Consider the following 26,942-nt stretch of genomic DNA (forward strand, 5'->3'; position numbering starts at 1 on the left):
CAGGCCTACTGGGCAGACAGTTGGTATTGAGGCCTTAAAAAAAGAGCTAGCAACCCAAGTATTTTGCCACTTAGATCCTTAGCGTAAGTTTAGAAGACCAGGGACATGTAACAGGGTAATACCTGAACAGTGCTTCACACAGCCATCAGCTTCTCTCTAATCCAAAGACTTTATCTCCTCCACAAGATGGGTGGGAGGGACCGTAGCATAAAAACAGCTTCAAAGTAACATCAGTCACATTAAGCAATGATACTGTGCTATCTCTAAATATTAAACATTATCCTAGCAACAAGGTTGCTATGGCAATTGTATTTTTAATTAGCAAAGGCATGCTAAGTTGGATTTCTAAGTCGGATTGGTATCTTAACAAGCTCCTTTTGGTTGCTGAACAGTCACACTAGCAACCTTTGCATATGGCATATTACTTGCATAGGGGTATATAAAGTCCAAGTCATAGCGCCTTTGATACACCTTTAATAAAAGATTAAGTAGCACAGATTATGCCAGAACAGAACACTGTATTTAAAATTCCAGTTCTAGTCAGTCTCATAAGACTAATTTAGAATAATCACAGCCAGCTCAGTCTAAGTTAAATAATGACTAGCAGCCTTTAAAGTTCCAAGCATGAAAGGAAATCCCCAGCCCTGATTAAAAATTTGGGACCACTAATACTGGGAAGCAGAACTCCTGCCTTGTAGAAGCACACATGTATCCTGTCCGTATTAGGAACAAACACGTGAGTAAGCCATAAATAAGTTGTAAATGCAAGACTGACTTCTTATAGTAAGTATCAGTTGCCAGCTGGAATAGAGCTGCACTGCTAAGGAGGCTGCCCTAAGACATTTCTAAGGTGAGTACAAGCTACTGACCTCAGCACTTCCAGCAACACAGATAATTAAGTTCACTGTGGAAATGCAAAAGTATTTTGTTTATCAGCAGCAGCTGTACATCTTAATTTAAGGAAAGCTGTTACACAGGATTGAAATCTTGCACCTCTAACACCAGAGAAGCTGCAAGTCAGAGCAAAGTCTAGACTTAGTAACAAGCAACCACCACTATTCATCTCACTTTTGCAACTCTCTTCAAGTACTTACATTGTAGTACACTGAAAGAACAGGTCCAAAGACAGCTATAGTGAAGTCCTCACAATAGTGATTTTTATTAAATTAGTTGCTTTATAAAACATTGCAGATGTCATAATTGTTAACGTAACAATTTGCCCAACTGTAGTAACTGTTGCAGTTTGCTAAGCAAGTTTTTTTTTTAAATGAAAGAAAACGGCTGAGTCATGAAAGATTTACCACAGCCCATGAGAGACCAAAAGGAAGTCTTATTTTTTACACTTACTTAAACCAGGCAATTAACTGTTAAAGAATACCGAACCCATACAGCTGCATTAGTAGAAATTTAGATGAATGGAAACTAAACTTCATACTCATCTTTTTTTTTTTTTTTTTCCAAATAAGGCCCTCTTTCCTTGTTCTGACCCAAACAAGTGTTCTGTTTAAATGTCAAGCTTTGAAGTAGTGGGTATCTCAAGTGATGCATTCTATGTGCAGTATCCTTACTTTGAAGTTAGCAGTTTCCCTTCACAATATACTGAAAACCTCAAGCTCTAACTTAAGACAAAGCAATTGTAATACTAAGTGCACACCATGCCCTTGCTGCAAACTGCTTTTGTTCATCAAACAATTCATTCACGGAGCTACAGTTAAGGCCATGTCATTGAACTGTGCTGGTAATAATACTTTGCCTTGTTGAAATTCATTTCCAATTTAGTGGCTGTTACTATAAAAACCAAATAGCAACAATACCGTTATCAGAATGCTGTGCAGTAGTTGGTTTTTTAAAAATTTTATTTTACTGTAATTTATACAGTTTTTAAATTTCTTCATTCTAACCCCTTGAGCACAAAACAGGAATCCCAGTGCTTTAGCACTGGCCTGACAAGAGTTAAACCACCAGCACAGAGATACTGCAATTTTGATTGTAGCATTTGGCAGAATTTAAAGAAAGAGAAGTTGTGCTACATGTTTAAGGGATTATGGGCAACAGAAAGACAATAGAAGGGGAGATAAATGTCACATGAAGTCTTCAAAGTCTTGTACATATTCTCCATCATATCCTCCATAATCAGCCAGGTCATCTTTCATAGTAGCCTTTAAACCACCTCCAGGCACAACACCTTTTTTCTTCTTTTTGGCTTTACTTTGCTTAAAAAGGAAGAAGAGCATGTTTACTTAAAAATCCACAGTAATTTGTCGTTATTTACATTTGAGTGATGCCTCTTGTTTTTGAGGTATGAACACTTGCATCCTGTACTCGTGGTGAATGCACTATTGCCAATGATTTCTGCAGCAGCATTTCATCCACAACACAATCTATTGATAGTAATGATTGAGTGTTCCACAGCTCCCTGCATCACCCATTTTACTGTTTTGTTATTCATCCTAGTTCACCTAGACTCTAACCAAGTAGACTAGCTACGCCTACTTTTAATTTTACAAAACTAAACAGTTATAAAGCTCTGCCTTACTGGATTGGTGTAGTTGCAGGATTCAGTGGCTAGCCAAACTAATTTACAGGAAAAGGAGAGAGCATAAGAACAGAAAATATACATACTTTTTAAACTTTTTTGGTTCAGTAAGTCACAGGCTTCTCTCCAAAGTGCAGTACATATTAAAGAAAGAGTTCATCATGTTTACCAACCTCTAGACTTAATGCAGTAACACTACATAAAATGTTTTGTATTCAAGTCATTCCTGTAGAGTTCCTATAGAACTGGCATAACAGAAGAACACCTGCCACTGAAACGCGTTGTATTTAAGAGTCCCATTTTTCATTTACAAGCTACTACTTACAATAATAATGCACTACCATTTGTTTTCTACCAATCCTTCACTTTGATTTAAAACATACTGGAAAAAGCGTATTGCCAGTGATGTTTCTGTTTAATTTTATTGCTTTCTAATGATTCAATTAATACTTGAATTCCAACTGATCTGGGATTTTAAATTTATATTATAAAATACAACGTTATAATTTGCATCAGCAGTTAAACTATTATATCATCTTTAAAAACTTATTTTTCCTTGCCTATACAATTACTGTTCCTTCAGTTTGCATGACACTGCAGAAATTCCAGCTATCTGCTATTCAAAATGACAAACTTTGGTAAAGATTTAAAGTTACTTCCCTATATTGATATTGACATTTAACTGTAACTGAAGCTGGCTTCCATTTTCAGGGTATTGGCATAAGTCATTTTAACTCCAAGGCAGCGCAGTGTCAAATGGAACAAAGTTATCGTGCAGGTAAGATGCATGTAAATTAAGGGACATTTTGCCTCTGGTCTCTAGATTCAGTAAACGCCTGATTATCTCACACATCTAGGAGTATTTACGTAGTTCTAAAACAGTATCCAAGACTATCATTTCATCTACTACTACATGTAACAAAATCAGCAGTTCAATTCGGCATTAGACCTATTTCCATTTTCCAGATCAGCGTCTTTAGCAGATAATGTTATTGTTACAGAAAAGCGTAGAAGCCTTACCTTTTCTTGTTTTTGTTTTTCACTGCATAGTACTGTCAAAGAATTTGTGATCTTTTTCAAATCATCAATTTCCACTGCATTAGGAAAAAAAATAAAAATAAAAATCCTCATCACTATTGATTTTACAAGGCAGTTAAATAATTTATTTAACTATCTATCAAAATTCTATCAAAAAACTATGGAGGTGAGCATCAATAATAAGTAAATACTGGCAATTACTTGATATAAAACAGCAAAATATATACTGGGTAATTCTGAGCCTTTTGATGACAACTGCTACTCACATGGTCCCTAGTATGCAGCTTGAATGTTGGGGAAGGTAAGATTTTGCAAATGCAGAGTTAGCAAACACAGGAGCCTTAGTAAGGGGACATTTGAAACAAAAATCTAGCACTATGATGTAATGCAGTAAAATATGGACTGTTTTAGACACATGCATGAAAAGGAGCGCTGGAATATTAATAATAAATTATCCAAGAGATGTCAAGTCCTTCACTTTACAAGACCTGGAATCCATTTGAAATGTATGTTACTAGCTTCAGGAAGCCAACAATCCCTGTATTTATGCAGCATTAAATAGTATCAAGTTACCACTTTGCTGAAGGACAACGTGTGTCCGGTACAGGAAAAGATCTCAAACAATGAATTCATCAAATACTTCAGCCTACCACAACAGTGGGAAAAAAATATTTCAGTTTATCTGTGTATGGAATTCATGCTGAATTCCAGAACAATTTATTTTGCAGTCCCTGAATTACATTATCTCAATTTTATAATAGTTTCCTTCCAAATTGCTACTCAAATTTTCCGGCTCAGAGAATCATTTATTTTCCAGAAGCTGCTTCAGGAGAAACATGCGACATTTATATCGGCAAAAGAGTTTACACTTTTAAAGTGCCTGTATTTAACTGACTTGCAGAATGGCTGTAACAGTACAAGCATGTGATCAACAATAAGGTTTGTTGGGCTGGAAATTGGATACTAGGTCAGTGAAACAGACCAGACTAGACTTTACTTACTATAAACTGCATAGATTAATCTTGATTTACATTTTACTCTCACAGCATGTTTTCACATTCAACCCCACTACAATTTTGGCAGTACATTCTAGAAGTCTTTCACTTAACTTACATGAAATACATACGTCTCGAACTAACGCTTCCAAAAAACTGGCATAATGTAATGATTTTTCATATTGTGTAATTTTTTCTTTTAGTAGTTTGCCAAATTCCGTAAAGTCATCTTTTGAAGAGGGATTCATGGCATCTATTCCACAAGTGTTATTTACACCTGCAAGGAAAACCACAGGTTTTAAAGAAAACATCAGCTCTAGTCCCTAAAAGATGACACCAACAGGAAACAAGTAACCCCATTCACAGTCAGTTCACTTCTGCTGAACCTTTGCAAAACTAAATCTGAGGTTTTCTCGCTCCCCATGGGCTTCTGCCAAACAAAAACTACCAGCCTGAGTCACTAACCTGGACCTGAAGAGGCTTTGCTCTAAAGCTTAGTCATTTGAAGCAGCTATTTCTGAAGCACTCTTTGCTACATGTAACACTTCTCCCCTTCCAGGGTCAGTGCAGAATTTAATTGGTCCTTTGCAACTGTTTTAAAGCAACCCCTCCTCCCCAAGGCACTGCACTCTTTCAGAAGATACACAGCAGAATTTTCACTGAGTAATAAGCCGAATAACCCACTTCAAGCAAAGAAGCAAGCTTTCGTGTTTGAAGAACGCTGCTATAAATCAGCGCCTTTGCCAGCTGTGTCAAAGCACAGAGCCAGAACAAGCTGCACTAAGTCTATTTCCAGCTACCCAAGGAAACGAGCGCACTCCAGTAACCGAGCTGCCTTTCTCGACATCTAGCTTACTGCACAGACTGCCTGAAGTAAAGCCTGCGTGCGTTATGCTGCGCCACACTCGCCCAAAGCCTCATCAGCCTGAAGTCTGCATTGTAAAGCAGCTAAGAACAGACTGCACTTTCTTCCTTCATGTGCTCATCTTTTGATCAGAAGCATAACTTAGTCAGGAAATTCAGCCAGCCATCTTTTTCCTATACCATTCTAGCAAGACACGTTAAGGAAAAGCCCCTTACATTCCAACGATGGTTCTGCAGTTCCTGCAGTGAGTCCTTAGCACCAGGCTATGCTTCCAGTAGTTTGGTTTTAGAACCCACATTTATTCTCAGTAACACAACCTGCACGTGCTCTAACAGTCAAATCCTGATCGATCCCCTTTGCAGGATCCCCGCACAGAACTGAAAGCTTCATTTAGGGCTGCGCTCCTTTTGTCACGTTACAGTTGCATTGAGTGGGGTACAACAACTTACCAAAGGTTTCTTTTGCTAACTCAAGGTCTGACTCCTCTTGCAATTTCTTTAGCCGTAGTTTGTCTGCTAACTGTTCTTCTGGTGTAAGTTCTCTATGTTCCTCTGGTGCCTCTAACTGGATTTAAAAAATGTATACAGGGGAACATTATATTGAGCAGAGGTATTACAGGAAATCATTTTTTTCCAGTGCCACTTGAATAGCTTCTGCCTGAAGTCAGTACACCTCAAGCATGTACAAACCTGAAAACCATCCCAATTAACCATAACAATGCCTATTATTTCATTTAATAAACTGTTCATTTTAACTAAGATGTGCCTTGCCCCTTCTCAGAAGTTTCACAACTGCATGTTTTACCATGAGGTGCATGCAACAGAAATGGAGATAAGCATTATTTCCATAACCCAATTACATTTCGGAGAAATTAAAGCTGACATCCCCCAGATGTTAAGTACAAGACCTAACTTTGTTTTATCAGACTATTCAAGGCCATCATAGGTCTTGTTGAACCTCAAAAAAAAAAGGAAAAATCAGAACAAACCCACCCTTTAAATGTATGAGACCAAGAAGAAAAAGTAATTACCCTTTTTTTAAGCTCCTCTTGCTTTTTCTTTTGTTGTTTTTCTTTTTCTTTTATTTTTTCTGCTATTTTCTTTTTTTCTGAAACTTTGGGTTCTGTAAAACATTGAACAATATGACACTCGAGGTTTACCTTTTTTTTTTTTTTTTTCTCCAACAACCAGAAAACCATTAATCAAAGAGAAAGCGACAGAGCTCAGTTAGCACAATCTGTTCACAGAGAGGCTTTCTCAAAAGACAAGACAGGCTTTCTCAAAACCAAACCTGATCCTATTTGGAAAGTGGTTTTGATACTTCAGATACACTCAGGACAAAACCAGCGTCTTTTCTGACACCGCACACAGTGAAATGTATTCCTTTTAAGTCTCACCTTGTTTTATCTCTGTCTCCTTTGCTTCCTCCTCTTCCTCCTCATCGTCCCAGTTATCCTACAAAGTAAGTTTTAATTACGATGAATCTTCACAGGATTCTTCTACAGATAATTTTTACTTTTTGAGATAAACACAAAGAATGGGAGTTTACATAGAGCCTCTTTAAATGCTCGCATATCCATTAATCTGACGTATTTGAGTTCAGAAGCAGGGGTAAGTCATTAGAGCTGTAAAATAAGGACGCTGCTTTTGGGAGCAGAGCACAATGTTTCAGGAGCTACGAAGAAGGCGGCTTTTATTCAAAGAACTGCAAAGTTCCTGTCAACAGTTCGAAAAGCAAGGTCACAAGAGTCAGATCAACATCCCATGATGTGAAACATGACTTTACTACAGCTCCTGGTACTAAACACTGCATAATACCGGGACGTCACCTGAGGCAGCACAGCCACCACTGGGAGCAGCCACGCTGAAAGCCACCCGGAACCCGCTGGCCACGGGGCTGTGCTGTGAGCAGGAGCACGGCCGTGGGCAGACGGGCGATGCGCGGGGGCATCCTGATGCAGGAGCTCCAACACACAGCAGCCCTCAGACCACAAGCCTGCAGCATTTTCCTTAAGAGAAGGAACTGCCAGAACACCCTTCCCACAAACACATCACTGGAACGTTCTCAATCACATCCTCAAGAGCATTTTCGGAGCTCCCCAGCTGTGGTGCTCGCAGAGGTTCTCTGCTTTCTGTTTCCACCTTGGGCACGTTCCTCACAGCCGCACTCCTGTGCCCAGACAGGTGGCCCTGGCTCAAAGCAGCACATGGTTCAGGTGAATATCGAGGAAGCACTTTTCAAGAAGCGATCCGTTTCTGTCACCTGCAGACCTTGCAGCAGTAATCCCACAGTTCCTCCTGACAGCTGTCTGGGTAGGGTTTAGGGGAATACATTTTATTTTCCCAACACCACTCCAGCTTCTGCTGGATGACCCAACCTCCATAAGGGAATCAATGCTCTAAAACTGATCTGAAGCTACATGCCGAGCACCACAGGGCACACACACCAGCAGTTAGAGCCAAGAAACCTCACAGGCATCTAATTTTAGTTCCCTGTTTCAACTCAACTCGCAAGCTTAAAAATTATGTTTGATGAGGCGCAGCACATGCAAGGATCGCACAGCCCGTCAGTGCATCACTGCGAGTAACCTGACAGACTGAGCCCTCAACTCGGTCACTTCCACCTCACGGCAGTGATGCAAGCAGCCACCCGAACTGCTCATTTCAGGGGCTGGCATTGGCGTGACAAGAAGACGGAGACAGAAGAACGCAGCACGCGCTGCAATGTGCTGATCCAAGCAAGGAAGACACCCAGCCACCAGCTCACTCGAGTTAATTGGCACTTGTCAGAGACTCAGCTTCCCTTCCACATTCCAAGGACCTGACTTGAATTTGCAGCAGCATTAGTTCAGCTCGTATCTAATTAAGTTTGTTCCACCCATGTCCATTACTGCTGTACAAAGCTTGCTGCCCTATCCCCTGCTCCCTCCTTCACAGATGGTTTAAAATCAACTGCTCCCTACTGCAAAACCCTGCGAGGCTGAAGGCAGCCTGTCCGCTGCACAAAGGCACCAGGAGGCCCGAAAGAAACGCCAAGATTTCATTCCTACATGAGGACTTCCCCAGAGGACGTGCGGGCAGGGCCTTGTGCACCAGGACAGGCTCACGCTCCGGGCCAGTGCGCGGTGCTGGGCCCAGCTCACGAAGCTCTGGTGATGAAACAACACAAAAACAGCAAAAAACAGAGGGCAGCGTGGCCACCTCTCGTCCGGCACGGCCTCTCCTTTGTCTCTTAGGTGGGATTTTCAGGTGTCAACTTGAGCCAAAGAAGTCTCCAGCTGTCGGAGAGCTGCCAGCACGCTCCTGGCCGGCAGCATCCAGACCCCGGGCACCCGAGCACTGCTCAGCCCAACACCAGCGGCCTCCCAGCTGGGCTAACAGCAGCTCGCCTCTTCAAGCTCTTCTATTCCTGTCTTCTATAAATTTCAGTGAGCTCTTGGAGGAAAAGAAAATTAGCACTGCATCTTTGCGCTGAATACTAAGTGATTCAAAAGAGGACGCATTGCACAACATAGCCACTAAAGCAGCTTAAAACTCTGAAGTATTTCAACAATGCTCATTTACACGTACATAGCTCAACTAAGGGCACTGAAGTCATCTTCCTTTTCATGGAAATAAACCTGTGATGAGAGCAGCTCTCACAGTTTCATATGCACCCTGAACACACGAAAATGCTTGTTCTCCCCCCTCAAAACCAAAAGACACGATTTGAGAACGACAGGCACTCCACCATTCCAGTTCCCAGTTGTGCCTGAGCACTCTCCTTCACCAAGGCTGTTGCCTGTGTAACAAGCGAATTTCCTAGTTTTGGTTTGTTGAACAAAGAATTGCCCAAGAGTAAATAGATGAACATTCCCTGGCAGGAGGCCCGTCTGCTGGGAAACTTGTGTTCTGGGTAACGTTTGAGTTTTATTACTTCTGAAGATGCTAATTTTAAACCCGGGGAAGTCACCGTTTCCTGAACTTTAAGTTACTTTAAGTTCATTATCAAAACAACTTCAGAACAAACTACAGAATCTGAGTATCTAAAAGGCATTCCAAAACATGGGATGCCCGTGTTAGGACAAACTACATGGAAAACACCTTGTGCTTGTATTTTAGACCACACAATTTTTCTTCTGCAGGGCTGACCCTGGCGAACGAGGTATCCAAACAAACCTAAGCTACCTCCCTAGCTCAGCTCTGAGATCTTGAGCGTTTCTAAGTACAAGCAAACTAAACCAAAACAGGACAGCTTTATCTGCTGGACGGGCCCTTCTCTCCAGATGCAGCTCCAGGACTAGAACTGTAACCCTTGAGAAAGGGGGAAGTAGCTGCACTCCTGGGGCATGGGGGAAAACCTTGTGCTTTTATTAGAGCAGCCCCAGAAAGCGCAGGTGTCTCTCGGGGAATGACAGCTCGCAGCCCAGTTCGCTTGGCCACATTCCATCACAGCAGGAAAGTTTCCCACTTTCAAAGAAAGGAGGAGAAGCAAACTTCACAGACACACTAAGTCTGGTATATTCGTCCATATGCACAAATATATAAAGATTAAATACAAATTTCTATACATAGGCCCGCTCTAACCACACTTTTTACAAATGACTGCAGCCACTGCACACAGAGATACCTCCGCTCACTTTGCCTGCTGTAATGTGACATCGGTGATAACTGCAGGGTGTGGGCATCACCACATTCATGAGGTAAAATGGACAGCCTGTAACTTACAAAAAATACGTATTTTTTTTAACAGATGAACTACTCTTTTCATACTACCTATAAAAACAAATACCCACCCTGAACTCCAAGGACAACTTGAGTCAGTGTTTTTCAGAGATTCTGGTAACGCAAGCACAGGCTGAATAACAAAATGAGCAAGTCCTCACCTCGTAAGCAGCAATTCTCTACTCCAAAAGCTTCATACCTGTGACCGCAATGGAGCAAGCAGGGCACCTGATGAACCACCAGGAGATTGCCTGTCACAGGATCTCAGAAGCTGGATTTGAACCCAAAAGGTGTTCTCCAGTTTACCTATTTCCATTCCTCCTGCTCTTTAAGCCCCTTCCTCGTACATTTCCTGACATTCTTTGGCTCCCTGTCTGCACGTACGCTAGGCGCACCGAGGTTTGTGTCATCCCCCACCCAGCAACCTGACTCGCTAGGGGACAGCTGGAACCACATGGAAGGAAACAAACTTTTACGGAAAGCCAGCTTCTGTAGGTGTAAGAAACGAACACCCACACGCTCTGACACCAATTCCATGCTGACATCGCTCCTCGAACGCACCAAAACCCAGTCCCAAACAGCGCCTTAAGCAAACATATGGCGAGCGACCTCCTGAAGCTGCCAACACCGCGGTGCCCGCAGCGCCTTCCAGCTGCGGCCGGGGCCTGGGAGCGGGACGGGGCCGGCAGGGCCACGCTGCGGCAGCCCGGAGCCTGCAGCCACCACGGCGCAGCCCTCCCCGACCCCAACCCGGGGGCACGGCACGCTCCGGGCTGCGATGGAGCCTCCAGCAGCGCCCAGAGCCCGGCAGCACCGGGGGGGGGGGTCCCCTTAGGGCCGGGCCCCCCCTCCCGGCCTCGCAGCGCCCCGGGGCCCGACCCACCCCGAGGGAGGCCCGCGGGCAGCGCGGCCTCGGCCCCCCCCCGTTCTCCCCCTCGGCCCAGCGCCGCCTCCCAGCCCCGGGGTGACCGCGGGGACCCCCCCCTGAGGCGCCCGATCCCGGCCGCGGCACCTTCACGTCGTCCTCCTCATCCTCTCCGGCCCAGCGGTCGCCGGCCGCCACCCCCGGCACCAGGCGCTTCGCCACCGGCTCCACCACCTCGAAGCTGTCGGCGTCTGTGGGGGAGAGGAGAAGCGGGTGAGCGGCTGAGGGGGAGCCTGAGGGGGGCTGAGGGGGCCCGGCGGGGCCGCCACCTACCCCACGAGTCCGCCTCCGCCGCCATCTTCGTGCCGCGGCCGCTCCGCAGGCGCCGTGAGTCAGCCCCACCACGGCCAGCGCCACGCGGGGCACGCCGGGACGGCGGCGGAATGCCCGCCGGCAGGGGGAGCGGGCCGGGCCGCCATGAGGGGAGGGACGCGGCCGCCATGATGGGAGGGACGGGGCTGTGAGGAGCCTCCCCGCCGCCATGATGAGGGGTGCGGGGGCGCGGCCCGTGGGTCCCCTCACGGTCTCGGCCGGGCCGCCGAGCAGCCCCTGGTAGCCCCCCGGGGCTCCGAGTCCCGCTCCGGGGGCTTCCAGCCGCGGTCTCGCTGGGCTCGGGCGGGCTCCGGCCGCGGCTTCCCGCGCACCGCGTGAGGAGCCCCGGGATCCCACAGCCCCCTCACGGCCCTTCTGAAAGGATTACAAAAATGGCAAAAAAATAAAAAGATTTTACGAAGGAGAAAAAGCTACCGTGTGTATCAATAAATTAATCTAGGGGTTACCGTCACATGTAGTCTGAATTTATTCCCTTGTCTCTGCTGCAGTGAAAAAACCCACACCTTCTGAAGATCCTTCACATATTAAAAATATAACAACACAATTCAGTCAGAGCGAGAGGCAAAGAATGAGGAGACGCCCACACGTTGCCTGCCAGGGGTCTCCAGCTCCGCAGGCTGTCAGGGTGCCCAAGCACTGAGCCCAACTGGTTCTTACTGGGGTGGCAGCTGCTCCTTCCCTTCAGCCCTGTGGGGGCCGATGAAGGGGCGCAGCCACAGCCCTGCCTCAGTCCTCCCAAAGCGGGGTCTGTGCTCCTTGACCCTTCTAACAGCAGGGACTGGACTGCTGGCAGCCTGAGGTACCTCAGCAGCGTCCCCCATACCCTGCCGAGAGACCCCCAGCACCGCCGGAGCGCAGCGCTGCGCTAGCTCGGATGGGGCCTTCCTACAAGAACCCCACTTCTGGTGAAACACAGAAATAATGTGCAATTTATAGGTATATTTGAGATTAGAAGAGGATCAAGAGCCACAAAAGCTAGAAGTTCAAACCTAGCGATGAGCCCTTGGGTTAACGTGGCGACACACAGCAGTTTTTCCACTTTGCTTCTTTAGAAAGGCCAGAATTCCACCGGCCCTACCCCTAAAAAGTAATAAAACCCAATCTTTTTACAGTTATCAATACAATTGGTTAAAGACTCATCAGCGCCAGAATTAGGATGCTATAGTAAACCAGATTCAGTTTCAGTTCAGTCAACTTGTGCCAGGGGATTATACATTTTGGTTTATCATAGGCTTGCAAACAACAGTTTGATAATTTTAAATAGCTGCAGGTAATTAATGAATTATTCACAGAGTTTTCATAACATTTCCTTCAGCAATGGAACCGCTTTGTTTTCTAATAGGCTTTCTCAGTATTAAAATTTGTCTGCTTCAAACATTATGCTCCCCATCTGGGAATAAAGGCACACGATGCTGTGACCCCAGGGACGAGGAGGCCTTTGCAGGCTGTAGCTCAGGACAGAGGATTTTGGGGGTGTCACCATGTCCTGCCTTGTGACGACACAACACGGCAGCGTGTGCTGGCAGCAATGCTGCAGAACTTTTTAAGGTTTGTTGAGAAGCTGTCCAACAGAAAAAATGAAGCATGCTGCATATCCTAGGCATTTCAGGATGCCTCCTGACGATTATAATTGAAAGCTCCCTGGATGTGAACAAATTGCGATGGCTAATAACTGCTTCCTACCCCCAAAAGAGCAGAGAGGAACTATTCATATGAATTGACTGACTTTCTGCTCCTGCTGCTCCACCTCATGGAGACAACAGAGACACAACTGTCAGGACAAAGACAACTTAGCTAAGTCACAGCCTGGATGGGCAGCCTTATTCTGAAAGAAATAGGTCTGACTAATGAGGTGTGTTCCAGATTCATCTGGAACACAGATGAATGTTCCTCTAGCAAGAGGAAGATCCTCTTATGTTAGCTAGAAAAAATATGACTTCCAAATTTATCATCCGTTTTTTGTTGTTACCCATTTACCAGGCACTAAAAATAACATTAGAGACATAATTATAGATCAAGTAGTGTAGTAAATTATATCCTCACCAAGTCTAAACAGTTTCATAAGCTCAAATGTTCTGTGAGGATAATTATGAAACTACTAGGAACTGTGTGATGATTGGGAACATAATTGTAAAAATATTATATATTCACACAGCACGTTTAAATTTAAGCTTGTGGATTAAAACAAATAAGTATTACTCCCATTGTATAGACAAGGAAATTAAGGCACAGCTCTCCGAGTCAAAGGAAGTACTACCTCCTAGGAAACCAGGCAGTTCTCATTTTGAAAAAGTCTAAAGGTTTCTGCTCAGGAGGAGAAACAAATGCAAAGGAGACGGATCAGGCCCTGAGGTAGTTTTACAAGATATTCACTGGAAGGTGCATTACACATTGAAAATCGGGTTCAAAGCAAGACCATCTTAAAAGAACCAGCTGTAACAATTTCAGGCCATAAACCACTTATGTTCTTTTCTTGGTCTCCAGTTTCCTGAGCTGTTAAAAAAGCATAAACACCGCTTATTTCCCTTCGTTTTTAAAGGCTGAAAACTGACATGAGAAATGTCTTGCTTTACAGAAAACCAAGTCTTCAATGAAGTCTGATATCAGCTAAAACTCATAAAAACAGTAACTAGAGCATAAATATTTAATATAAATCTTTATGATTGTATATACTAGAAATGATGGCAAAAGAAACACAAATTTGTAGAACATTGGTTCTCTTCCAATTGTATTTTACAAGATTCAGCCTATCAGTACAATGACATTTTTGCAAGTATCAAAAAAATAAAGCAAAACAGTATTACATTACACGGTCAAGACAACCAAAATAGTGATGTGCTTAACAGAATCTATACAAGTTAATCTTTAGTCGGTCATCCTTGCTTGCTTACAAACAAAAAAGTTGCTGTCATTTTTTTTTTTTTACATTTTTATTTTTTTTTACAAAATTATGACCACTAACTAAGAAAATGATGCATCTATGCTACTTCTCACCAGCCATTTATCAGCTTGTTTAGGATTTTATTTAAGCATCAAGAATCTATGACGCAGAGCTGAAATCACATGGTTTTGGCGTAATCAAATCTTTGAGAGTAGTTCTTTAACGTCTTAAGAACTTTGTTCTTCAGCTGAATGACTTTAATGTGACAATTACATTTCCAGAAAAAGCGTCTTCCCATGAACCTTCCTTTTTAGCTTCCACTCCACAGCAGCTTTAACCGATCTTCGTTACTCCAGCATGCTGTCTGCAGCAGGAGCAGCTCCCTGCACAGCCGCGTGCCCCAGGGCAGGCAGAAGGAAGCGGGTAACACGGTAACTCGTTACCAGGGGAGAGGAGAGGGAAGAGGGAAAAGCCTCCCAGAGCCAGCTCAGCCTGAGCTGTTGTGGAACTACACCCTGCTGCTGTAATTCTAGGCTTTCCTTTCAGTCTTCACATTTCAAATTCACACTATTCACAGAGCGGATTTTAAAGTCCCCTTTTAGGGACTCAGAAGTGAAACACCTTCGATGGATCAGTTCTCCCAGAAACAGGAATTTGTCCTCTAGAATCGGAAGACGTTTACCTCGTCTCAGGAGGTGAAGGCCATGAACAACGAGCCGTGCGCTGCTGTCTGACACTCATCGTATTGCCCAGGTGCCTGCGCCTATGATTTCTTTATTTCATCTTTGTCTCAGTCTTTGATAATGAGTTTAGAGAAGCTTAATGGAGCTGACTGATTGAATCAGCATGACTGCAGATCAGATCAGAGGTACCACCTGCCTGCTTTGCCACATAGATCCATACAAGTCTTTTCACCAGAAAAATACTGAATATTTAACTTGAAATTCTACTTACAGTGGAAGACTTAATACAATAGCGATTAGTTTCTTTGTACCTGTTAGAACAAACTTGTCAAACTGTGCTGATACCATACTAGTAAGTAGAGTTACATGGTGTGCTTTTTTTTTTTTTTTTTTAATTGGCAATATGTTGTGAACGTTTACTTTCTGGCCTTGACTTTCTGAAATGCATTACCTTATAATTTAGCAATCTGTACTAGATTAATCTCAACTATGTAAATATTAATTTTACATGGAAATGTTAGCTTTGTAAAGGTGTGCTCTCCAAGTCCTTCACGTGGAACATAATGGGAGCACAGTGTGGGGAGGGGATGAAGAAGGCACAGAAAATTTTTCTAATTCCCCAAATTTAGGTGTACTCAGTGCTGATCCAGTCCTCGGCCAGAAGAGAGAGGAATGACAGCAAGGGACACCGAGTTCAGCAGCCACAATTCACTGTGATAGAAGCATCTCACCGCATACAGGGGCTTTCCTTAGTTTTAGTATCAATTGTGAAGTTATCAGCCTCATCCTCTACTTTAATACACTGACAGGATGCAGTTGATTCAAGTTGCTTTTGACAAAGAATAAAAGGTACGATTTGCAGTGCAATGCTATGTGGAAGTCAGAACCAGAAGGAAAAAATAAAGGAACGTGGCTATTCCCTCAGCATACTAACAGTACTTTTGTGCTCCTGGACAGCTTTCCTCACCGAATGACCAAGCTCTGCTAGCGGCTGCTCGCAGGACCGCAGCTCTACGCTGCTGGTGGAAGATGGGTTTATGAGATTTCCACCCACTCCACCTATTTCCTCAGCCACTCATTCCTGGTCCCTCTCCTTATCAGGGCTCGATGCTTTTTCAGTTGTGCCAATCCAAGCAGCACCTAAATCAGATGTCTGGGGAGGGGAGCTGTGGCACGAGGACGCCTGCTTCTAACAGCGAGCGAGAGCAAACAGTTCTGCTGCCCATGGCTCGCTGCCTGCACAAGGCATTCCAGCCAGCACTTCCTTCTATTCTCATTCAGCACAGCACTTGCATATCTGATTATTTTTAATAGCACATTTAAGTGCCTTGTTTAAAGAAGATATGCCTCCTTAGCATGCATTCGGTTGCTATAACTCTTGCTTTGGAGATGTTTGATCAGGTCTTGAAACATTCAGGCTTTCAGACACATTTCAATAACAATGAAAAAATATTTTCCTACAGAGATGGAACGTGCAATGAATCAAAGGTGGAAAAGAAGCCAACAATACCACGGTGAATGCTATTCTATCTATACAACAATTTAAGGAAATATATATATAAAAGAAATTGAACATATATTGTCAGTATAAGTATGAAATATTGTTTTGCTGTCAGAACTAAGAATGCTCAAACCTAGAACAGAATACATAGGGACGTGTAAAATTAACACACAATTGCCATGATCAATCCAAAGACCACAAATGAAATCATTAAAAACTTTGGAAATAGAACGTTGTGTTTTTTAAACATACATAAAATTTGAATAAATGATACAGCTACAAGATTAACTGCTTAGGTAGCACAGTTCTACATTCAAGACTCGAGTAATACACATAGCTGAGACTCCCCCGGTTATCCGTGTCAATTTTGGTATGCACAATTTGATCCAGACTAATGTTGGAGAAACAGGTAAGCCTTACCCTCAAGACTAACGAGATGAGAAAACCTGATGGAATATAACTTTGCTTCATGCAAAGACTGTTTATGCCAGAAGTGTTTGACATTTTTGGGAACTTAGATTTTGAAGAAGGTAGACTCATTCTGCAAAGAAAGTTCAGAATGATAAATACCAGACTTGCAGCACATTAAAATATTAATATTTAATATGTTTACTATGCAGTCTCTGTTATTGTTGTTGTGCATCTATGTAGAACTAAATCCTCCAATTTACATTTTGATTTCCCTCACTGATCTGATAATCACAACACAGATACAGCTGTAAAGTGCAATGTATGCTTTGGTTTCCTTAACTAAAGAAAGCACTTTCATAATGGTTTTAGCCAAAGATAGGACGCACATGTTTAAGGACAGTATTTGAACAGATGATAATCTCTTTTTACAGTCAGAGAAAAGCTATGAACTACTTAACAAAAATGGTTTCATTCTGGTAGACTAGTGAATTTTAAAGCAGTCCTATTATGTAAATTACTCTAAGAAATTTGGAAGAATTCCACATTAAACAAGGATTCACTGTTAAACTAATTAAAAATCTCAGATTCAGATTTACATTTTAACAAACAACTAAAAAATTGTTGGCAAACCATGTAGCAATTCAAATACAAGCTGACCATTTTCAAAATCTATAAATATTTCCAGAACCATCTTATCAACATAAAAACAGGAAGGAACGGGGATGGTTACAGGGTTCACACGTCTGCGCAAAAGCATATATAAAGGTAATGTTATGTACATTTTATTTCAATAAAGACATAAGACAAACAGCGTAAAGATGCCCAGATGCCCTAAAGATAAATACATTTAAAAGATTCTCATTAAAATGAATCTGTAGTATTTCTTTCCTGCAAGCAAAATACCTTTCTTTAAATACAAAAAAAATCAGTATTCTGAATTGCAAATGTTTTCACTTTTTTTGCAGAAAATCTGCCATGATGTTTTTTTTTTCTTTTTTTAATGAATAAGGATTTTCCACAAAACAGGCTTGCTCTACATGCTAATTTTTTAAACAGTTCAGTGACACAATGTGCTAGCTACATACACAACAGATAATATAGTAAGAAAACACTCAACCTGATGAAAAGTTAAAATCTTCATTAATACACTGGAAAAAGTTGACATAACTCATGCCTTTTAAAATCAAAAATACAAAAATTAAATGTTTTCCTAAAAAGATTTTCCTTATTTTAAGGACTCATTTGAAAATGAAGCTGCATGTAATTTGTACAATAAAATTGTACAAGTAAACAGGTAATATACATAAAAAATTAATTGACATACTTCTCAATTATCAGTTGTCCACCTTTAATTTCCAATACTGTACTTTCTTAACAAGCATACAAAATATCAAACTTCTCTTTAGAAAAAGTGCCGTTCTGTGACATCTTTTACACAAAAACAGTCTGAGCCTATGGCATGTTAATGCAGTCGAGAGGCAAAGCATCCTAACTTTTACAAATTATACCTTCCATAAAAAGCCTCCTGAAAAGGAGATTACACACCATTATAAAAATATCAACCTCTTGTAGTAGCTGCATTAGAGAACCAAGGCTTGAAGACTATTTCCATATAGCATAGAAAACCACTATGATAGCAGACTGACTGCATTGGTGGCATGGGAGTGTTCTGTACCACAGGATTATGCATAGTTACTGGTAGGTACCCTCGCTGTCACACAGTTTAAAACTGATTGTAACGAAGAGCAGTGTAACAGAGGTACCAGCAGCCCATGCAAAACATCTTAAAATACTGAGCCACTGTGCAGAATACTTCATTCCTGGAGGAAACAGAAGGCAGCAGTAATTGAATTGCATCAAACCTAACAGGTGACCAAACTAATTCTCCTTTAAGGATTTGCATGCACAGTATAGTCTGAGGTATTCCTTGTCCATCAGTTGTTTGTGCCACTGCAAGATATCGTCTGTCCAGAGTACATGCCATCACAATGGTTTAAAATATTCTGAATATTAGTAATTCTTATATTCTTCTTATCTAGCCAGTCTCTTGATTTTTGAAAAGATTTCAACTACAGTAGAATATTACAGAAACAAAATATAAATGCAGGGTTTTTCTTTCTAAATGAAACTTACATGGGCTAAAACTAGAGAATATTTTTAAACAAATATACAGTATGCAGGCAGACGAAGCAGGAAAACGGCCATCCAACTGTATAATAAAAAACTAAGAAAATTTGGCTATTTCCAGAAAAACTATGAAGCGCCTCAACTAAAAGGAATGCATAATGAAATTCTAATCTAATACAGGTCAAAAGTGTAAAAAGGTTATAAACCTTAACAGGAAAAATAAAACAACTTTTACTGGCCATTCCTGTTGAAATGAGAATCTTAAAGTAACAGAAAAGTGGCTACAAACCCACTTAGAGCACCGAACAGAGAGAAAATAAGAGTCCATTTTCAATCTCTGTTATATCATAAAATCCTGTGTTTCTACAGGTCAAACTGCTGGTGGCAGAAACAGAATTCTTTATAAACTGCAGATGTCCTGTACATAAAAAAATTCGTCGGAGTTGCACTAGTTCTAAAGACTTTTCTGTTCTAGCCTACCTACTGTGTTGTACTGTATTGTACTGTATGTATTCAATCTCAGATATATAAAGTCTCTTTCTGTAACCCTTGATTATTGTTGGGCACCAAAGATAAGAAAAGCAAGACGGGGTACAAAAATGCAAAATTTCAACAGTAATGGCAATGTTTTGTTTTAGTCCAAAAGGGTCCTGCATTTTCTCCCCCTTCAGTAAGTAGACAAAAGGCTTTAATCTGGGGGTAGCAAGTCATGCAAGCGAAATCTGTCTCTGATGTGAGGTCGGACATCTTCATTCTGTAGGCAAAAAGAAGCACAGGTTTTAGAAGAACAAACACATCTATAAATTGGATTTCAATAAGGGCAAACTTCTAATACCAGTATATTAATGTGACAAAACAGAAGCTATATTTGTAATTACAATGATCTTATAAAAACGATTATATTACATTCACAACAGTTTTTGAATAAGATTATTTCTATTTTAAGAATAAAGGCACACAACACGGCCAACAGAAGGCTGTACTTAACCTAAATTTTTAAGATTCTCAATTTCATTATAATTGATGTCACAATTCTCCAGGTTTTCATTAAAAGCACAGCTAGAAATGATGGCATTCTGTCCTTTGCTATATAAATAAGTCCTTGTACAAACTTTGAATTACTGCCCAGAGAACGCTTTCCAAGAGACACATGACTTTTAGCAGTCAAAATCTCAGTGAATCAAAATCTGAAAGTGTGTGATGCTGCTTAAAAGAGCTAACTAATGTACTGGGTGGAGAGGGGGGAAGCCATATGAAGGAAAGACTTACCAGCTCTACAAGTTTCTCCAGAAATGGAATCAATTTTAGGAGTTCATTGTCATTTTTATCCATGAACCAGCTTTCTATAGGAATTCCATTTGAAAGCTAAAGTAAAAAAATCACCAACAAATGACTTGTATTTCATTTATCTAATAATACGATTTGTGAAATAGCATTTTGGGGAAAAATGTTTCCAAGATGGTGTTTATTAACATGTATTTTTCCTCTAAAGTTTGTATTAAAATTCACTTCTGAAATAACTCCTTCCTTTGCATAAATCATTGCAAAAATTTCCACATCAAAGCTGAAATAAACCTAGCTGTAGAAGAATCTGCTGAACTGAAAAGCATTGGTATTTTGAGAAAATTTTATGTTAAAACAACGCATGGATGGATACTAACCGTATCCTGGCTGTAGTTTGTGCAAATGAGGCTAAGTCAAACAGGTGGGGTTTTTTGGTTCTTTAATGTAGATGAGACAAATGAGACATTAGAGATCACTCTCTGAACTCCTGTATCTATATAATAGGACTAACTGGAATAGTTATATACTGAACTTCTGGAAAAATCTAAATCACGGAGTATAACTTTATAACATTTAAGTATAAATAATTTTTGCATCTGTGTGTGTCAGTTCAACCAGTGATCTGTTCTTAATGATTTCACTAGCATTAAAAAACTAGGTCTGCAACGAAGTCCAAGGGACAGTCTTAGCAGACCTAGCGGCTTCTTTAGAAAAAATGAACAAGAAATAAAACTGACCGGTTATATAGTTTGTTCATAAAATAAGTCATTCAGTTTACACGTGAATGCCTCTTCACAAGAGAAAAGCAAGCAAACCAGAGCAATTTGTTAAAGTGTGTTTTATAAATTTAAATGCAAAGTTAACTGCAAACAATGTAGTCTTAAATACTGTCGTTTTTTTTTGCTATATTCCTTTGGGAAGTTTTTTGCCACGTCTAAGAAGTGTACTGATGGCAGCATACTTACCTGATAGGCAAAGGCTTGCGGTGAATTGTCAATTATGATCGTTTTTGAAAGATCTCTACCAAGAATGTTTAAATCCTTTATGTAATTTCCTTGTACACAAACACAATGCTCACGGAAAAGTCGATGCCTGTGATTAAATTAAAATACTAATTAATGAGAAAAATTGCAACATCAGATGGCATAAAGAGAAAGTTAACAATACCAAATGTTCGTTTTTTTCTCCTCTTCTGATCTACTTAGCTCATTTTTAAGAACCTGTTCCTTATTTTCCATTCTACTATGACCTTTTTACTGGTAAAGTTGCTAGCTAAGGTGATTTTATATTTATCTAGTTCTGCAGGCAATTGTTTGCATTTACACAGAGAAAGCTCAGCTCAGGTGTAACAAATATTTGTCAACAGGGTCTTGCTTTCTAACCATTTTTGCAGATAGATTGACAGAGGGACCCAAGATAATGAAATTATTTTGCAAGGCCCCAAAATCAGAGATTATGTCTGCACTGGAACCAATTTATTGAGTTTGTTCTTTTTATTTTGCTCCAGCTGCTACAGTACACAGCCTCCACATGCCACTGTTAGAAGAAATATTTTCCTTCCTATGCTCCCTCTGTTCACAATTAACCTATTTCAGTTTTTAGAGTCTGAAAAAAGCCTTGAGGTCAAAACATTCCATCAACTTCTTCCTACCCACTTCTCTTTTAATTTATTATAGAAGAAATACTTAGTAAACAGATGGAAGTGTAGAACAAGAGGACTCAAATAATAATAATAATAAAAAAAAAACAGGAGTAAAACTGAAATTTCATAAAATATCGTGACTGTAATTCAAAAATAAGTTATAAACTAGACAGATTTCAAGTTTTACACAGCTGTATTACAATGCAGTTTCTTTAAAGCTGTTACATTTAAGTGAAGTTTTTAGAAGCTGTACAAAGTGTGCTTAATTTCATAAAGGGGTTGAGTTCCTAATGTTGCTATGGAAGAAAATAAGCTGATGCCTCAGCAGCAAATGAATTTATATATAGATTCTGAGTCACACGTGTGGAGTGCCTGACAAATCTACCTTTAGGCTAATGTCAAAACTCATCATGCCTTGATGTCAGGTTTTCAGTGGCACATGAATCACATCTAGATTCATATATCATATGAATTTCACAAAAAATCTGTAAATTTTTAGAACACAGCCAAGCAAGTATATTTTTCACACTCTTCCTGTTAACAACAAAATTAAAACTGTAGTCCTCAATCATAAATATTAGATACTTGGACACATACACACACGTTTTCTGTATGTGCAAATACCTTACTTGCTCATACATCCTGCTTGGCTGTGTGTGCAGGTAGGCTCAGATATTCCAATGGCTGTGCATTTCTAACTTCAAAAAGTCCAGTTTTGTTTGCTCATTCAAAATGCAGTAGCGAGTTAATTTACCAAACTAAAGTGATGCAGAGAAATGCCTTGGCAAAGACATTCTCGGTACAGAATTTACACAGTCCTGACTATAATCAAGTATAGTTGCTACTTTCCTCACTTGGGATACCCTATTGAGGATGAATCCCTGAGAAACCCCCCTCTTCAGTTTCAACTTTCCCACATAACAGTCCACCTTCCAGATGAGAATAACAGAAAGAATCTCATCCGAGACCTAATCTGTCTTAAGGCACTGTTCTTGAGGAAAGCTAATCTCTTCCAAACAAATCTATGTATTAACAGAAGAAATGAAAAAACGTAACAGCTTTACTACAAAACCCACAAATTATTTTGTGACTGAATAAGAAATAATGTTTATAAAGTTAACTATGTAAATCATTATTTATATATAATAAATCAAATACAAATAGCTTAAAAGTAGTCTGATGTTTGGAGCTTCCAGTAATCTGTTCATTTTCTTTATTCATTACATATATTCAAGAGCAGCTAAAACACATTTTTGATACCTAGGAGGTCATTTCCAGTGGGCAATTCTATTATGCTACAGAGAACGAGTGGCTACGTTTTTTGGCCAGAAGAGTGCAAAGTAAAGATGTCTGGGTTTATCTTATCACCAAGACAGTAATTCAGCCACTTCATTTTTCTCTCACCCTTAGACAAGCTGAGCATAAGCACAAAGAATCATTTGAGTAAGACACAGTGCAATAAAGAAAACATCAGAATCACTTTCTTCATATCTGTTAGGAAGTAAGTTTGTTTGCCTACAAGAGGTATAATCACATTTTTTTTATTTTTACCTGACCAGTTGCTTTTTAGGGTCTAGTATGTTCAGTAACTTGTCTGCGTACACCTTCTTAGAAGCAGTAAAAAGAATGATCTATGGATTAAATGGAAAAAATAATTATTTTAGATATTAATATGCAAATATAATTTAAAAATAAGATTCAAAAGATAACATCTAATTATTTTTACCTCATAAATCTGAGACATACGTTCCAGGAATTCTCGGAAGAATGGCCTTAACCGGACATAAACCTGAAGCAGAGATGCACTTTAGTAAAAGATTCAAAATATCGCAGCTATTGCCTGCATGGCTAAGTATCAGTTTGTAAAGATCAGGTCAAAATGAGCATTATGAATACAGTAATCATTAAATACTAACTTCCAACAGAATAATAACTTGATTAAAACAAAATTAAGTTAGCTTGAAGCCTAAGCAGCTATAAATTAAAGCATAATATGGTAAAATTAGGCTTAACAATTTTACTGGAGAACTTGATGCAATTAGAAATTATTTAAATTATATTATTTAAAAATAAATACAATAATTTAAAATAGACAATCTCTCAAGAAAAATGAAACCAGTTGCTTTGACTAAACGTTTTGAATCAGCTTTCACCAGCTGGGCAGCATCAGTTTGGTTACTAGATAATTTTATGCCAGCATATAAATAATCTTCCTAATAACTTTATTCCACTAAGAATTACACAGAGAATACGGGGGTGTCAGAAGTGACAAAAAAAAAAAAAAGGCTTAATCTATTTAATCTATTTCCAAAGCTCCATTAATTCACACACCACCAGCACAGAACTGCACACATATACAGATCATTTCCAGTAAAAAACACAGTAGACTCCAGAGAAGAGATACCAAGCTAGGGGGCTTCTGCATCTCTCTTGCCAATCTTGCTCAAAGTACAAGACCTGGGCTCCCACGAAGGCACCCATACAGATCTATAGCTCCCGTCCAAAGGCCCGCCAGCACAGCAGGTGTGAGGGCAGATGCTGAGCACTGCTCTGTTCCTGTGGTACTTGTGTTTGGAAGATGGCCCAGGGTGGTTTCTGGCACACATTTGGACTTGACCTTAACCAACAGTGAGGACATATTCTGAGGGGTGAAACGGTGGCCTTCTTCTCTGCTTACCTTTCTTTTTGATTCAGAGATTGCCCATGTACAGAATAACATTTTTTTTTTTAGAAAAGGGAGCATACTGAACTTCTATCTAAACCAAGTTAATTTAAACTTTATCATTTTTTTAAGAGCCATTTGGGAATAGGCTTGAATTTACTTTCAAATCAACGTAAATCTCCACAAAGGATCTGTATTACTTTCACTGAATTACATCAAATTTATATGTAGACACAACCAAATAACCAAAAGGAAAGAAAAAGGGAATGGGTTAAGTAAATTTCACATCATTAACACATGCTGTGATAGATCTTAGTCCTTTAAAAGAATATATATTTCTAAGCCAATGAAAATGTCATTATTTAGCATAAAATTGAGTGAGGCTTTTATTGCCTTTTTTTGAGTGACTTTTATTGAGCGACCAGGTACTACAGTAACACCTAATTTTTCATTATTTTCTATACTAGGAGCAGTAATCAAAATCCTGCAACCTCATCACATCTGGTACCAGCACCCCTGCTTCTAGCACACACAGACACATCCACGGACTGTGCAGGCAAGGCCTGCTTCCCTCCTCACTCTGGGTAACTCACCTTGTGAGGCAGTAAGTAACCTGGCTATCGGGAATGCTTTGGAGAGACCACAGCCTGCACTTGATGGGTTTTTGGACTCCATTTAGCCAAGATGGTACTGAGAAGCCAACTTCCTAAATACAGAGCTGACAGGCGTGACTTCACGCCATATGTCTCCTGACGGCACTAAAATCTCTGTGAAAATGACTTACCGCTTAGCCATAATAAAGCGGTGAGGTCTTGCTCAAAGGCTAGATAAGGTATTTATCTTACCACAAAGACAAATGTAATGAATTAACGTGAAGCCTTGTGGTGACCCAATGCTCAATAACACTCAACTTGTCTGTGCTTGTAAATTCAGTGCAAATTGTTCTTTCTACATACAGCAAGCATATAGCACAGCCAGCATCCTCTTCAGTTGTAACCTTGAGTTTAAGGCAAAGTAAGTTTTTCTTTGCAAATGCAAAGGGATTATTCTGCTCATGTGAAGCCAGTTCTCTGTTACGGAAGAAACACAGATGTCATTTCAGAAAGTCTCTTAAACATCTCTTCTACAAACTCTCTTGGCAACCAAAGCACTAAACTAAGGTATCTGTTGGTATTTCAGTTGCTAATATAAAAACATTTGGTATACAATTTATTGTGTGGTGGCTGCTTGTTGTTGTTGTTTTTTAAGGCTGGATTGAATTAAATTGGTCACAACAGCCAGCTAAACGATTTTAAAAATAATTCAATTGTATCAGAGAAAAGTTGTGGTTGCTCGGGTTCCTCACTTGTGCATGCTTTTTCAGTTTGTTTAGTCTGTGGGTAATTGCAGCATCTTTGTAACGTGTTCTATTTTAGATTACTGACATGTATTTATATGCGTGTATCTATCTAAATATAATATGTCTTAATATTTAGGAAGTTTATATATAAAAGCAAAAAAGAAGTCCAGGGAAAAATAACTTCTTTTTAGAGTATGTATTTCTAATTACAACTTATAAACACACACACATAGATAATGATACTGATGGCAGATTCACTGGACTGTTTTTAGTGTTCTGTGGCACTCTGGCACAGCACAAGGCAATGGCATCACTACACCCAGCTAGGATGAGCTGATGCAGAACTCCAGGTAGCCAGAGTAGAACAATTGTGTAACCAAAGTAGAACAAAACACATCCAACATTTTCCATTTTCTCCCTCTCCCTTTGCATCTTCCCCACATCTTCCCCTTTTTCTTCTTCACTGTTATGCCAACGCTGCACATCCCCTTTCCTTCTCCAGTCCAAAATTCACCATAATTCTGGCAAATAAACACCTTGTCTCTTTCCATCTTCAGCCTTATTTAACTTTTCCTATTTTTTCTGCCTGACTCCCCTGTGCACACATCTAATTTCCCTCCATTTCTGATTCTTGATCTCTGAGGAGTAGACCTACCATGAAATCTAAGTTTTGAAAACACGTATAGAAGCCTAGTAATATTTTTCACCATTTTTAATGACTGAACGTTTGTGTGTCCACTGAGATGCATGATATCACCTACTTGAATGTGACTCACAGGCATAAATGCATAACATATATGAAAAGCCTCCTCAAAGTTTTTTGTTTGTTTGTTTTCCAAAATGATCACCACATCCCATTATTTCAATGGCAACAAAAGTGACTCAAGGTGAGGACCGTCCCAAAACCAGACAGCTCTGCCTGAACTGTGGCTGGCTACGGCTCTTCAAGGGGCAAAGTATGACTCCAGAGGTTCTCCTGAGCTAAAGAAGTCTTCCTGACCTAAGACCGGATTTCTT

At 40.4% G+C, this 26,942-nt stretch overlaps 3 protein-coding genes across 3 annotated transcripts in view; 1 reads left to right on the forward strand and 2 right to left on the reverse strand.

The window, feature by feature from the left end:
* The window catches only part of SPG11 (SPG11 vesicle trafficking associated, spatacsin), a 36,053-nt gene extending 32,490 nt beyond the window's left edge, over positions 1-3,563 (forward strand). Inside the window, exon 40 of the mRNA XM_032194577.1 lies at positions 3,248-3,563. The gene's annotated coding sequence lies outside the window, so the exon portion shown is untranslated. The remainder of the gene's footprint in view (positions 1-3,247) is intronic.
* EIF3J (eukaryotic translation initiation factor 3 subunit J) lies at positions 1,133-11,398 on the reverse strand. The gene is made up of 8 exons (XM_032194578.1): positions 11,336-11,398; positions 11,150-11,253; positions 6,831-6,888; positions 6,465-6,556; positions 5,884-5,998; positions 4,688-4,846; positions 3,557-3,630; positions 1,133-2,213 (listed from the first exon to the last, which is right to left on the reverse strand). Exons 1-8 carry the CDS (start codon positions 11,358-11,360, stop codon positions 2,082-2,084), a joined length of 759 nt encoding a protein of 252 aa, XP_032050469.1. The 5' UTR covers positions 11,361-11,398; the 3' UTR covers positions 1,133-2,081.
* Positions 11,399-17,860: 6,462 nt separating this feature from the next.
* CTDSPL2 (CTD small phosphatase like 2) overlaps positions 17,861-26,942 on the reverse strand; it is a 37,274-nt gene continuing 28,192 nt past the window's right edge. The window contains exons 9-13 of the mRNA XM_032195120.1: positions 23,651-23,713; positions 23,476-23,555; positions 21,248-21,374; positions 20,268-20,363; positions 17,861-19,752 (exon numbers count right to left, since the gene is read on the reverse strand). Of these exons, the coding sequence (XP_032051011.1) occupies positions 19,687-19,752; positions 20,268-20,363; positions 21,248-21,374; positions 23,476-23,555; positions 23,651-23,713 (432 nt within the window). The 3' untranslated portion in view covers positions 17,861-19,686. The remainder of the gene's footprint in view (positions 19,753-20,267; positions 20,364-21,247; positions 21,375-23,475; positions 23,556-23,650; positions 23,714-26,942) is intronic.

Source organism: Aythya fuligula, chromosome 11 (genome assembly GCF_009819795.1).
Source record: "Aythya fuligula isolate bAytFul2 chromosome 11, bAytFul2.pri, whole genome shotgun sequence".
In the NCBI taxonomy this organism is placed as follows: domain Eukaryota; kingdom Metazoa; phylum Chordata; class Aves; order Anseriformes; family Anatidae; genus Aythya; species Aythya fuligula.

Excerpts from the sequence above, each read along its gene's own strand:
- EIF3J (XM_032194578.1), bottom strand. The coding sequence starts at position 11,360 with ATGGCGGCGGAGGCGGACTCGTGGG. Across the intron at positions 5,999-6,464 it reads AAGAGGAGCTTAAAAAAAGG|TTAGAGGCACCAGAGGAACA; the intron begins GTAATTACTTTT and ends TTTTAAATCCAG. Across the intron at positions 2,214-3,556 it reads AAAAACAAAAACAAGAAAAG|CAAAGTAAAGCCAAAAAGAA; the intron begins GTAAGGCTTCTA and ends TTCCTTTTTAAG.